At 35.0% G+C, this 15,044-nt stretch overlaps 1 protein-coding gene across 3 annotated transcripts in view; it reads left to right on the top strand.

Annotated features, from left to right (window-relative positions):
- Positions 1 to 14,752, top strand: part of ECHDC1 (ethylmalonyl-CoA decarboxylase 1) — a 54,724-nt gene extending 39,972 nt beyond the window's left edge. For 2 of the 3 annotated variants that reach the window (XM_008952965.5, XM_003827631.4), the window contains exon 6: positions 13,183 to 14,752. In XM_008952965.5, coding sequence (XP_008951213.1) covers positions 13,183 to 13,591 — 409 coding nt within the window. In that variant the 3' untranslated portion in view covers positions 13,592 to 14,752. The remainder of the gene's footprint in view (positions 1 to 13,182) is intronic. The other variant, XM_008952968.3, reaches the window with a different exon arrangement.
- Positions 14,753 to 15,044: the final 292 nt, after the last annotated feature.

The raw sequence follows: 15,044 nt of genomic DNA, 5'->3' as shown, positions 1-15,044 counted from the left end.
GCTGGTTTGGTCTTCTATCCAGACCACTAAAACTTTCTTCACATCGGCAATAAGACTGTTTCGCTTCCTTATTATTCATGTGTTCACTGGATTAGCACTTTGAATTTCCTTCAAGAACTTTCCTGTTGTATTCACAACTTGGCTTTTACCCTGAATTTTATGGTAATTACTTTCTTGCTTTCCTTTATAGTTTTATAAGCTAAATATTCTATAATAAATATATTTTTTATTTTTTTGACTTCATATAAATGGCATCATATAGTAGTAGAAATAGAATGAGAAAAGCTTCAGTATGCTAACTTATGAAAAACAGTAAATTTTATATTAATTTTTCTTTTTATAATTTATGACTCAGGTTTCAATTCATCAGTTAAAATATGTCACTTCATGCTCACACAAATAGGGATTTTCTAGTTTTCTTGGTATATAAGACAGTTTACAGAAATCCTAGCCTCTTGAAAACTAGTGTTCAATAATGCACAAAATTCTTATGCACAATAAAAAAAAGCTATTTTATATGACAGTGCCCTCTGCTGTCATCAGTGCAGATTGCATTAGAATGCTGCTATTATTACATTTTATTCTGTGAGGAGGAAGCAGTCATTGGCTTTATGCTTGATATGAGACTAAACAGGAAATGCTGTATGTGTGAAAGTATTAAATGCATTCCTCACTTTACACTGAATACAGGTAGTTATGAAATATATAATTTCAATACATATATAAATATAAAACGTACATCTAAGTATATAATTAAAAGAATTTTAAGGCTGGGCACAGTGGGTCAGGCCTGTAATTCCAGCACTTTGGGAGATCGAGGTGGGTGGATCACCTGAGGTCAGGAGTTCGAGACCAGCCTGGCCAACTTGGTGAAAACCCGTCTCTACTAAAAATACAAAAATTAGCTGGGCATGGTGGTGGGCGCCTGTAATTCCAGCTACTCAGGAGACTGAGGCAGGAGAATCACTTGAACCCGGGAGGCAGAGGTTGCAGTGAGCTGAGATCGCAGCACTGCACTCCAACCTGGGCAACAAGAGCGAGACTCTGTCTCAAAAAGAAAAAAAAAAGAATCTTAAGCTACATGCAAGTGTGCATTATTACACTGAAAAATCCTCTGTGTAAAAGGAAATGAAAATTAAGACTTTTTAGATGTTATTTGGAACAAGTGAAAACCCTCTAACATAGATTCCGGTGTTCACCTTTATTAGACTTTTGTACTATTCTTCATATTGATTTCTCATCTATGTTTAAGTGTAGTTAGGGTTTAGGACAAAAAAGCACAATAGCAGGAAAAATAATCAGAGATTATTTAATCCTTTAATACTGCTAAATTGCCTAGCTGTCATTCTCTAATTGAAGAAAATGTAATGCATCCTAGAGCTTCATTAAATATTTAATTTTATATGTTACAAGATGTCTGAGGGTACTGCCTACTCTCAGTATCTGGATATACCAGGTGCTTTTGTTGAGAAGCTTCTGATGAAAACCTATCCATTTTTGAACCAGCTTTTCTGAAAGTGGTGTCTGTTTATTAAACATATTTCAGCACCCACATGTGCTAGGCACAGCCATTCACAAACCTTGTGTCTTGGTTTTTTGTTTCATTTTTCTAGTAATATGTTTTTGTTATATTTTACAAAATTATTGGTCTGCAATCGATTAGAAAGTTTCTTTAAAAATGAAGAAGAAATTGATCCTTGACCAGAGAAATTTGACAAGCACTGTCCTAGGCTACTCAGCCCTTTTAAAACCCGCATACCAAAAGCAACTATAGTTCTTAAATGTTAGAGGCTAATAGAGAGGATTGCATACTGAATGAACTACATTACTAGCCCCAGTTTCCAGGAAGTGATAAATCAGTACAAGTTCCTCTAGCTGATTTTTTCCACTTAATTTTATCAGTACCTCATCAGTTACTTTCTATGACAGATTGTTTTAATTATTTCCTAAGAATGTCTGCTTGTTCTAAAAAAACACCGAAAGCTTTCATAGCGTTTGCTAAAAAGATAAGTTCCTTCTTTATATGTGTTGGCCCTTTTCGCTTGTTTAACTTTCTTACCTTGGAGAATTGCCTGGAATTCACTCAACTGACATTTTCATCCATGCCAATGGAAGTACTTCAGCAGATGGAGATACACTTAATATGAATATATAAAAGAAATGAACTCATGTAGCATTCTAACACTGTCCCCTTCCCGCAAAACCCTGTGAGCACCAGCTGGTAATAGATGTAATGTATACGTATGTCGGAAACACTCAGTTCTACTTTGCATAGATAGACCCTCACTTGAGTCATACTTTTCATGTAAAATATTCCAAGAGAAAATGGCTTTTAAAAAACATTTTTAAAAGCAAAAGACTAACATGAATTAAAAATTGGTATTTCTCAGTGGTCAGAATCTAGTCAAGCATTATGTTTCCATTTTAGTGACAAAATTAATGTGAGGAAATGAAAAGCTAGAAATGTGGTAATATAGCCTCTCATTTTTTAATCCACCTTGACAAATTAAAGATATTTAGAATGAAATATAAATTAAGAAAATGCTAATACATGTAGTAGTTTTCTATTGCTGCTATAACAAACTACCACAAATTCTGTGGCTTAAAACAACACGTTATTATCTCATAGATGTGTAGGTCTGAAGTCTAGCTGGGCTCAGCTGGTTTTTCTAAACCTTGTCTCATGAGACCAAAATCTAAGTGTCAGTTGCAGTGGGCTCTGAAGACTCTAGGGGAGGATTCATTCCCAGGCTCACCCAGGTTCCAACTGGTAGAATTTGGTTACACTCACTTGAAGGACCGAAGTCCCTGTTTCCTTGCTGCCAGATCGGGGATGAGTCTTTGCTCCTAGAGGCTTTCTGAATTCCTTCTCATGCTTTCCATGTGGCTCCTCCAGCAGTGGTGAGTCAAGTTCCTCTCATACTTTGAATCTCTCTTATTTATCCTTATGCTGCATTTCTCTGACTACAGCTGGAAAAATTTCTCTGCTTTTAAGTGTTCTCATGATTAGATTGGGTCCACTCAGTTAATCCAGGATAATTTTCCTATTTTAAGGATTTAACTTTAGTTACATCTGCAGTCTCTTTTGCCATGTATGGTAACACATGCACAGTTGCCAGAGATTAGGTCATCTCTTCGGGGCCAATCTACCTACCACGTATGGGCTTGGCATAGGGAATTTAATTGTCAGATTTGTTGCTAACTTTTATATTTCTATTTGATTGCCAGTGAAAAGTGCTAACTTTGTTACTCTAAGTTAATTTTGTAAACTGTATTTTTATTTTTTTAAATGCTTGCTTAGATACTTTTTAGAAAACAGTAATAGTACCCACATACAGTCATGTATTGCTTAATGATAGGAACACATTATGACAAATGTGTCATTACGTGATTTTGTTGTTGTGCAGACATCATAGTATGTAGTTAAACAAACCTAATGATACCTTCTAGGGCGCAGCTTACTACATACCTCGGCTATATGGTATAGCTTATTGCTCCTAGGCTACAAACCTGTAAAGCCTGTTACTGTATTGAATACTATAGGCAGTTGTAACACAATGGTAAGTATTTGTGTATCTAAATGAAAAGGTACAGTAAAAATACTGTATAAAAGATAAAAAATTGAATGCTCATATAGGGTATTTATGGTGAATGGAGCTTGCAGGACTGAAAGTCTCTCTGGGTAAGTGAGTGAGTGAGTGGCAAGTGAATGTGAAGGCCTAGGACATTACTGTACACTTAGAATGTACTCCTTTTACTTTTACACTTAAAAAATTAAATGTAAACAGCCTCAGGCAGGTCCTTCAGAAGAAATTCCAGAAGACAGCATTAACTGTAACTTTTGTACTATATAAGCTTTTTAATTTTAAAAAACTTTTTTATTCTTTTGTAATAGCACTTCATGTAAAACACAAACACATTTTACAGCTGTACGAAAGTATTTTCTTTTTTTATATCCTTATTCTATAAGCTTTTTCTATTTTTATTTTATTCATCTTTTTTAAAAGTTTTTTTTTTTTTATTAAAAGCTAAGACAAACGCACACATTAGCCTAGGCCTACATAGAGTCAGGATCATCCATATCATTGTCCTACCCCTCCACATATATCATTGTCCTACCCCTCCACATCTTACCCCACTGGAACATCTTCAGGGGCAGTAACATGCATGGAGCTGTGATCTCCTATGATAATAATGCTGTCTTCTGGAATTCCTCCTGAAGGACCTGCCTGAGGCTATTTTGCATTTAATTTTCTACATATAAAAGTAAAATAACACTGTAAAATAACATAAAAAGTATAGGTCAGGTGTGGTGGCTTATGCCTGCAATCCCAGCATTTTGGAAGGCCAAGGCAGGAGGATTGCTTAAGCTCAGGAGTTGGAGACCAGCCTGGGCAACATAGTGAGACACAAAAAATAAAAAAAATAGCCAGGAATGGTGGCACACGCCTGTAGTCCCATTCCTGAGGGAGGATGAGGCAGGAGGATCACTTGAGGCCAGGAGGTCAAGGCTGCATTGAGCCATTATGGCACCATTGCACTCCAGCCTGGGGGACAGAGTGAGACCCTTTCTCAAAAAAAAAAAAAAAAGTATAGTACAGTAAATACCCGAACCATTAACATGGTCATTTATTATTATCAAGTATTATGTAATGTACATAATTGTATGTGCTATACTTCTGTACAGGTAGCAGTGCAGTAAGTTTGTTTTTAACAGCATCACCACAAAAATGTGAGTAAAGCATTGTTCTATGACATTACAATGGCAATGATGTCACCAGGCTATAGAAATTTTTCAGCCCCATTATAATTTTATGGGATCATTATCATACAGTCCATTGCTGACTGAAATGTTGTTATTCAGTGCATGACTGTATACCTTATTTATAAAGGATTCTCTGATATAGACATTATTTTAAACATAATTATACCTGTAGTATGGATGGTTAGCTTGGTTTCAAGATCAAGATTCCAGAATGTGCTTCAGGAAGTACTTAAAACACTCATTCCTTGATTCTACTTTCTAATTCCAGTTATTCTAAAAACATGGGAAAATAGAGAAAAATCTCTCAAAACTACCTTAGAAAATAGAAAATGACAAACTCAGACTGCTTGGCTTTTAGCATCAACTTTTGGCAAAAAAAAGCATGTACACATTTTTATATGTCTAATATTTAATATTTTACTATTGAATTTGGTGTGAGAGAGAAACTGGAATTGTATTTTTTAATTTTTAATTTTGAAATAATTACAAACTTGCAGGAAAGGCATGACAGTAATACAAATAATTTCCCTGTGCCATTCATTCAGGTCCAACAATTTTTAACATTTTGCTATTGTGTTTTATCTTTGTGTATCATATATTTTTTTCACCTAGACTAAGGGTAAATAAAGTATTGTACTGTGTCCAAAAGTTACTTACATTAGTTCACTGTTGTTTTTGTTGTTTCTCCTTCTTTGATGTTGAAATGGTCTTGAGTGAATGGTCTCATTGTCTGAGGTGTTATCCGAGCTCCTTGTCTCACAATCAAGAAAACTAAGGAGCGTGGACGCAAGGGGGAGGTTGGAGTCAAAGTTTAATAAGTGAAAGAAGAAAGCTCTTTGTAGTGGAGAGGGGGCCTGAGTGGGTTGCTGTTTTTACAGTTGAATCCAAAAGCTTTTATAAGAAACTCCCCTCATCTCTGTAGCTATTTGTGTAACTCTCCTTATCTCTGCAGCTGTGGGTATGTCTTGGGTAAGCACAAAGTGAAGCTTCTCTTGTTTGTTTAACTGCAGGTCTGTTTCAGGTAAGCCCACCCCCATTCCTTTGCAGGTTCCCACAGAGCCTACCATGTATATGCCTGAAAAGGGGAGGAACCTTTTTCCTGGAAGCCTGCTAATCACACAAAGGAAAAAAGGCTTCTCTGTTGGGCCTTGCTTTCTTATTAGTGTAGTTGCAGTTTAGTTTTTCCCCAGGTTGTTCTGTTTGTGCCTGTAGCTGTGATTTTTCAGGCTATTTCTCCAAGGACTAGCCTTAACTGTCTGCCTGATTTTTCCTTTTCTTATCCCTCAATGTGATTTCATTTGAAAATACCTTGCTTTAGTTTTTGCATTCAGTTTAAATTTTTTCCCTTGTTTCCAGCCTTATTTTATGTCTTGAATATGTTAGAATGTTGTAGTGAATAACTTTATCTATACTTTTTAGTAACACTAATGGCATATCTTAAGGATAAACACTAGAAATAGGATTGCTAAATCAAAAGTTAAATAAATATTAATGAGTTAATGAATATTTATTAATTATTGCCTAATTTTCTTCCATAAGAGATAGACAAGTCTTGCATTCCCTTTAGTCTGTTTCACTTAGCCTTGTCAACATAGCCTACTATTAAGCTTTTGAATTTGCCAATTTCATGGGTAAGGAACAATATTTCAGCATAGTTTTAATATGCATTTCTTTTTTTTCTCTTTTTTTTTCTTTTTGAGGCAAGGTCTTGCTCTGTCTCACCCAGGCTGGGGTGTATAGTGGTACGATCACTGCTCACTGCAACTTCCGCCTCTAGGGCTTAAGTCATCCTCCCACCTCAGCCTCCGGAGTAACTGGGACTACAGGCGTGCACCACCACACTTGGCTAATTTTTGTATTTTTTGTAGAGACGGGGTTTTGTCATGTTGCCCAGGCTGGTCTCAAACTTGTGAGCTCAAGTGATCCACAGCCTCCCAAAGTGCTGGGATTGCAGGCATGAGCCACTGCGCACAGCCCATTTATATTAAAGTGAAGTTGATTATAGTTTCATATGTCTTAAGGACCATTAAAAAAATTTTTTTGGTGAATTATTTATTCATATTTTGCTTATTTCTCAACAGGATATTTGTTTTTTTCCTTCAATTTTTTAAAGTTCTTCAAGTATTAGGGATAACGTCATTATCTGTGAAGTGTTTTGCATGTATTTGCTCAGCTTGTTTTTTGACTTTGCTTGTTTTTTTTTATTCTTTTTTGCCACACAAGCCTTTTTAAAAAAACATGGTCCGCTTTGGGAGGCCGAGGCAGGCGGATCACGAGATCAGGAGTTTGAGACCAGCCTGGCCAGTATGGTGAAACTAAAAATATATAAAAATTTAGCCGGGTGTGATGGCACACGTGTAGTTGCAGCTACTCTGGAGGCTGAGGCAGGAGAGTCACTTGAACCTGGGAGGCGGAGGTTGCAATGAGCCAGGATTGTGCCACTGCACTCCAGCCTGGGCAATGGAGTAATAAGACCCTGTCTAAAAAAAACAGACACACACACACAAAAGTAGTCATATCTATCAATCTTTTTAAAAGTTGCATCTGGATTTCGAGTGGTAGTTTAAAAGCCTTTCCATATATCAAGGTTATAGAAAAGTTCATGCGTGTTTCTTCTAGTACTTGAATGGTTTTGTGTTTTACATTTACATATCTAATCCATTTTGAGCTTATTTTCATGTATGCTGTGAGTAATGGATCTTATTTCATCTTTTTTCCAAATGGCAATTTGTCCCAACACTATTTGTTTTAGAAAGCCTTCTGCCTTCTGTGTTCCAGTGATTTGAGGTAACACCTGATCATGTACTAGATTTCCACTTGCAGTTAGGTCTGTTGTTTCCAATTTTTCTCTAAAATGATTAATGCTGTGATAATTACCTTATGCAAAAGGCTTTATCCACATTTCAGATTATTTCCTGAAAAAATCATGTAAGTAGCACAAATACTTAATGAAAGGATATGCAGTGTTCAAGGCTTTTGGTAATAGCCACGTTATCTTCTAGGAAAGATTCTACCAATTTATATTACCACCAGCAGAAAATAAGTGTCTATTTGAGAGCATCCTTTCTTACAATGAGTATAATCTTTTAAGATATCTTTTATAATTTTGATAATCAAAAATTATATTTAAATTTGCCTTTTTAGAGATTTTTGGTGATGCATAAATTTTCATATGTTGGTTGATTTATATGTGTATGAATTCTCTGCATTTTCTTTTCCCATTTCTCCTTTGGGGTATTGAGCTGTTTATACACCAAATGAAAAGCACATTTTTATTCCTTTATCTCCCTAGTGAAATAAAATTCTCAACTATCCAATTTAGAGCCTGCCTATCTGTTTTCAACCTCTAATGCTGTTTTCATGAATATAAATAACCCTCAGCCAAGGTATTAGCATTTCCAGCTGCTAGCCATTAGTTCAAAGTATATTATAAAGAAAGGGAGCTGTAAACATTCTTATCCCAAGGGAACTTACAAGGTAGCCTTTTGCACTTTGGGAGGCCGAAGTGGGTGGATCACCTGATGTAAGGAGTTCGAGACCAGCCTGGCCAACATGGTGAAACCTCGTCTATACTAAAAATACAAAAATTAGCTGGGCTTGGTGGCGGGCACCTGTAATCCCAGCTACTTGGGAGGCTGAGGCAGGAGAATCACTTGAACCCAGGAGGCAGAGGTTGCAGTGAGCCAAGATTGTACCACTACTCTCCAGCCTGGGCAACAGAGTGAGACTCTGTCTCAAAAAAAAAAAAAAATACTGGCTTCATAAATAAAGTACAATATTACACACACTTGCACACACAAATAAATGCATGCACACACACAATCCCACCCCCACCCCAATTCAAAAATAACAAATCCCATTTTTGATTTGGAAGTAACTTTACTCTGAATAGGAGATGTCCACCTCAGGAAGTAGTCACACTGCCCATGTTGCTTTGTTTTGTAGTTACCACATTACTTGGAAGTTCTTACTTTAGAGCTGTGACATCAAGAAAATTTACCTCTGATCATGCCAGGATTACTAAATGTTAAAATCAGACTTCAGTATCACAGAACATTTTTATATCTGCTCCCCCTTCACAACCACACAACAAATAAAAGTTTTCACACATTCAACTATATACCTTCTTACTCAAGCAGTCTGTTTGCATATAATGAATGGAAACTCATGAAGCCAATCATCTGAGACTTGGAAATCAGAAAGGTGAGATTATAGGGAGAATTTTTGGGTTCTTTCTCTTTTCCATAGTTTGTTTTGTGATGTTATAAATGGTAGAAAACAAAAGGGAGAAAGTGCCAGGAAAATATACGTGTGAACAAGTAAGTTTATGTTCGAGGCATAATTTTAAAGTATTGTTTGTGGTCAGAGATGCTGTTGCTAATTCTATAATTTTCTATGCTATATTTCCCCATGCGAGCAAGTTTACTTTGTTGTCTTTGGCCCTTTATGCAATCAGTGTAAAAGGACTAGCAGTTTCTGGCCCTACACTAAAGCTTATTTATATTTAAATCAGTGATTCCAAACTTTAAATGTATAACATCATGTTAATTTTGTAACATCAATGGTTTTCTTTAAAATTTCAAGATATTTATCTTGTTACTTGTATTGGACAGTTCTAAGAAATCTTAGAGGGATAACTGTCTTACCTGTTTTTTAAAAAAGATCAGCTTGCAATCTTCTGCTTCAACCATATCTGTATTAGAATACAGTATTATTTCTAACTTTATTTGGCAATATAAAAATTGAATATTTCTTGTGCTCTCCATTTATAAAACCAACATCGAAGAAGAAGAGTATTTGCTGGTTATACAATGTTGAGTATAGCTCTTTTACTCTGAATATTTTAGAGATTATGTGATTTTAGTCCAGGGGACAACTTTATACTACTTCACTAGCAGAAACACTACTGTTATTTTTACGGACCTATCAATACCACCAACTTAATAGTATTAAAAGCTAGTATACAGAGTTTATTATGTATCAGACTACAAAATATATACAACTTTTATATTTCTAAATAAAAGTAGGTAATACTGTATTCTCTTGTAGATGTGTTTGAGGCAATTTCACACAATTTTTTAAAACATACAGACACACTCTATCTATAAAAGAATTGTGGAGTACATATGTTCAAAGTATCTATCAAGAGACGCAGAGATGTTAAGTAACTTCCTAAGATCTAGAGATGAATCTTCCTCTCCTCTTTGTACCACGTTTCTTTTGCCTTTGCTGTATTTTACAATGTGTGATATGTAGCCAGTCTAGTGGCCATCCTAGGATTTCAAGCCCAGCAGTCTGGCTTCTGAGTGTATGCACTTTACATCAAAGCTGTACACTCTTCCAATTCAATTATTTATATTTCCATCCTTCATCACAGAATTTACTAGAAGTACCTTGCTTTAATAATCAACATTACAAAAAGGCTGTTTTTTTGCAACTTTTCCACTAAAAACTTCCTATTTTAGTAAAATTTGGTAATTTTTTAGAATGTTCTTGAATACATTTGTTCAAGACCTGAAACTTAAGAGTTAACTCATCAAGAAGTAGTAACTCACTGAACAGTCCTTCCTGGTATCATCAACACTTGACTTTGTATCACCTGTCAAAGGTGAAACTCTTTCCCCAGTTATGAGTAGTCTTTCTTATAACATTGTTTCATCCAGACAGTAGTAACAAGAAATATATCCACATTTGATTAATCTCATCTCCTTTGCCCCAGGATGTCAGAGGAAATTTTAAACATTGCCAATGATTATGCTATTAAACAGTCAGAAGACACTTATCATTCTTTTACTTGTCAAAATAAGCAAGTTTAATATGGTTTTATAAATTGAGTCTGTCATAAGTCTTCAAAATTATGAGCTAAGTCTTCCATTACTCTACATAGATTATCCCTTGCAATAATTATATTACTAGGTAACTGCATCTAAACTCTAGAAAGAATTAGTGTATAATCCTGTAGGGTCTATCAGGAAACTATTTTGGGATATATCTTGTTGTTAATATAATGTCCTTCTTAAATTAGGTTTTTCAGCATTTTAAATTTTATATTTAAACTTTCATTTTTAGGTTAAAAGAGTCCTGTAAAGGTTACCATCTGAATGCTCTGTTTATTAGAGGAAACTACTTGTGTTCTTTTATCACCAATGAATTTTTTGGTCATATTTATTTAATATATATTTAATGTATATCAGTACATAAGCACACCCGAGGTATACAATTTGCAAAGAATGGATGTTAGATTTTGATCACAAAAGGTATTTTTACAAAGATAACCTCAAGATTTGTTGGAGTTGTAAAATATGATTCCAAAAGACACACTTTACCTTATAAAATAAGGCAAATGGAAAAAAATCACCATAGAGATGATGATTTTTCTTTAGAACCAAATAATTCCAAATATGAATGTGCTTACATAGGTAATAACTTTTGTTGTCATAAGCTCATCTACATTATTCCAACATCTAGGACTTTAACCAGTTTTTATGTTCAGCTGATTCTAAATGAATCTATTCCTGGCATAGTCCTTTACTCCATTATAGGCACAGCTCTGAACCAATTCTAGGATTCAATTCAGAACAGTTACATATTTAACGTATTATGTAAAAAGCTTTATAGGATTGGGTTCAATATTGACAATATTCCTATTTCTAAGAATATTAGACATTATTTCTGTAATTTCTATTCCTTTTGATATTGTTTTAACAAGGCAGTACTCCTCTTACAATATTGTGATAAATTCAGATTTTTATAAGACTTGTTCTTTTTTCCTCCCAATTTTAAAATTATTTCTTGAAAACTATTATTTTTCATAGCTATTTGCCTCTAGAAGCAATTGTTCATAATGGAGGCATATTTTCCTTTGTAGAAATTCACAACTGTGAAGAGAAAGTTTCCCAGTGAATTAATAAGTTGGCATTTGTCAGAATTCTCTCGGGTCAAAGACTGAGTTTGATGTTCTTAGTGCTAATAGAACCAAATCACCTGCATTTGAGTATGTAACACGTTGGAAAGCCAACCCAACTTAAGGTCTTCTTTTTTGTAATGAGTAATTTGGAAGTGAAAGCTTCTTGAAGCATGCAGTCAAAATAAAACGCATGGGCGTTTATTTAGTAAAGCTAAATCGTGTAGCTTTACTCAGTCTGTTGAACTGGCAAATGTTAACTCCCCTTTATTGTTATACTTTCTTATTAATCATCCTATTCATAAAAATCCCATGATTGGGGAAAATGAACCCGTTAGGGAAACTCACTAATCCAAGCCACTATCAATAACTTTCTTACTGGTATCCCTGCTTCCACCTCGTCTAGCTATTATGTGTACCATGAAGATAACTGAAGCCAACCTGCCTGGGTTTAAATCCTAGCTCTGCAATAGCTGTATTATCAGTTCCTTAAAAAAAAAAAAAAAAAAAAAAAGGTATAAGAGCTTTGAAATGCTAAATAAGCTCTTCATGCACATGGCAACTAGAGCAGCCCTTGTAAAATGTCAGATGTTAATGCTTTGGTTGACCTCCTCTAAATAACTTTACACTTAAAAAATAAAATCCGAACTCCTTACTAAGGCCTGTTAAGTATGCTTCTCATTTTATCCCCCATGTTCCAGTTACACTGTACTCGTCCCCAGAGATACTAAGCAGTTCTCTACTTCAAGACTTTTGCACTTGCAATTCCTTCTTCCTGGAACATCTTTTCCCAGATTTTTGCATTGCTCATTTCCTCAGGTGGCTGCTCAAATATTCAGTGTCCTTCTTCATCGAAAATAGCACACCCCCAGCACACATATCCTCAATTCATTTGTCTCCTGCCTCATTTTCTTTTTCTCTTTTTGCTATAAAGCACTCATTGCCACTGACTTTATATGGTTTAATGCCTTTCTCTCCAAACTGAAAACAGCTCCTGAGCACAAGGGTTTTGTTTTGGTCATTCCTGTAGTCTCAGCACCTAAACCACCACCTGGCACTGGTAGTTCTTAGTAAATACTTGCTGAATAGATGCTGTATTTAAAAAGCATTTTCCCCCCCTAAGGACTTTTGAGAACCTTAACTTACTATGCTTTTCGGTTTGTTTTTCTTAGGATGCACCTAACATTTCCTACTCCCATACTTTCACTTGATCCACATCCTCTCATTAGGTCACCACTCACTTAAGAAAGATCAACTTTGGGCTTTTAGAAGGTTCTTGTTTGCAAAGGGTAAACAAGCACAACAAAAAATGATACTGTTTTCAAAGGGAAGTTTTAAATACTATTAGTAAATTAAATTCTAGATGAAACAGCCATATTTTTCAAACATTGTTTTTAATATACCTACCTATAAACATCTATGGAGAATTCACATCAGATCATGAATGGGTAGTACTTTATGATTAGAGCATACAGAGAGAGTTACAATTAAGCTTTTCTTTTTTCTTTTACAGGTTAATGACTCCAGAGAGTAAGATCAGATTCGTCCACAAAGAGATGGGCATAATACCAAGCTGGGGTGGCACCACCCGGCTAGTTGAAATAATCGGAAGTAGACAAGCTCTCAAAGTGTTGAGTGGGGCCCTTAAACTGGATTCAAAAAATGCTCTAAACATAGGAATGGTTGAAGAGGTCTTGCAGTCTTCAGATGAAACTAAATCTCTAGAAGAGGCACAAGAATGGCTAAAGCAATTCATCCAAGGGCCACCGGAAGTAATTAGAGCTTTGAAAAAATCTGTTTGTTCAGGCAGAGAGCTATATTTGGAGGAAGCATTACAGAACGAAAGAGATCTTTTAGGAACAGTTTGGGGTGGGCCTGCAAATTTAGAGGCTATTGCTAAGAAAGGAAAATTTAATAAATAATTGGTTTTTCGTGTGGATGTACTCCAAGTAAAGCTCCAGTGACTAATATGTATAAATGTTAAATGATATTAAATATGAACATCAGAATTACTTTGAAGGCTACTATTAATATGCAGACTTACTTTTAATCATTTGAATATCTGAACTCATTTACCTCATTTCTTGCCAATTACTCACTTGGGTATTTACTGCGTAATCTGGAACATTTAGCTAAAATATACACTTTTGGCTTAAAAATTATTGCTGTCAATTCCAATAATAATTCTTAGCTTATAACCAAAGAGCAGTGTTTAAAAGGAGAGCTTCTATACAAAACCTATTCCTGGTGTTACTTTTCATACAATTTTTGTTCTGTTTTACCTGGAAATAATTTACCAAAATAACTGAGTGTTGCTGCTAAAGAACAAAAGTGGGGAGGTATCAGGGAACAAGAAAACAAGAAAGGGTATGATCAATCATTTTCTTCTGCTCCAAACAGCTGGAGTAAAATTCATGGGAAATGGCCCTTCATTTAAAAAAAGATGTACCTCACTACCCACTACAAATTTGGAACTTTATTTGTTCTTTTCAATAATTAGTTTTCTATTGTAAATTATCTACTAAACAGTGGTAGCCATGACATGGAAAGTCAACTGATTCTACAATTGGACATTCATTTGTGTGCCCTGGAATTTCCAACTAGTAATAAACAACTACTGTTGATGTAGTTTTAAACCACTCGAAGGGACTCATGAAGCATCCTGCAACATAAATTTGCATTTTTACATCAGATTTCTTTTTTTTCCTGAAAAACAACGAACCTTCTAACAACTATCTTTCAAAAGTAAATGTAATAAAAATGCACAACATAAAATGTTTATGATCCCAGCAATACACTTTTTAAAAAATGTGAAAGTCAAAGAATTAAGTTCTAGTTCTGACTCACCACAAGAGGTCAAAAGTATTTGCTACTGTAACATTCAATTCACATTTGAGAACCATGGTAAAAATAACTTGCATTTGCCGTACCATCATGATCCTACTGTTGAGTTAGGAAAATATGGTTAGACAGACTCACATTACTTTTTTTCAGAGGTAAACTCTAGATTACTGTGTCAACCCAATACTATTTGGCCATAGATGTAAAAACTACCAAATAAAAATGGATTTTGTGGTCTACAACATTTTGTGTAAAGTGAATTCATGTCTGCTAACATCGTTAAGTCTGCCATTTAATCCAGAGTGTTAGACTACTAATGAATATGGTAAGGAAAATATAAAATATTAATGGTATATGCTATTTGAGGAATTTTAAGTCTCACAGGCTTTAGTTTTATTTCCATACATATTTATTATATACACACTGCCTATAGATTCTGTTTAAATAATCTCTAAGAAAAAAATCAAACTTTTCTGAGCAGGTGATTAAGCTGAAAACAACCAGTTAAAACCACCACTTTTTAAGTGACCTTTG

The sequence above is a fragment of the Pan paniscus genome, chromosome 5, assembly GCF_029289425.2.
Source record: "Pan paniscus chromosome 5, NHGRI_mPanPan1-v2.0_pri, whole genome shotgun sequence".
In the NCBI taxonomy this organism is placed as follows: domain Eukaryota; kingdom Metazoa; phylum Chordata; class Mammalia; order Primates; family Hominidae; genus Pan; species Pan paniscus.
The sequence above is the reverse complement of the archived record's forward strand: the minus strand, read 5'-3'. Positions and strand labels throughout refer to the sequence as shown.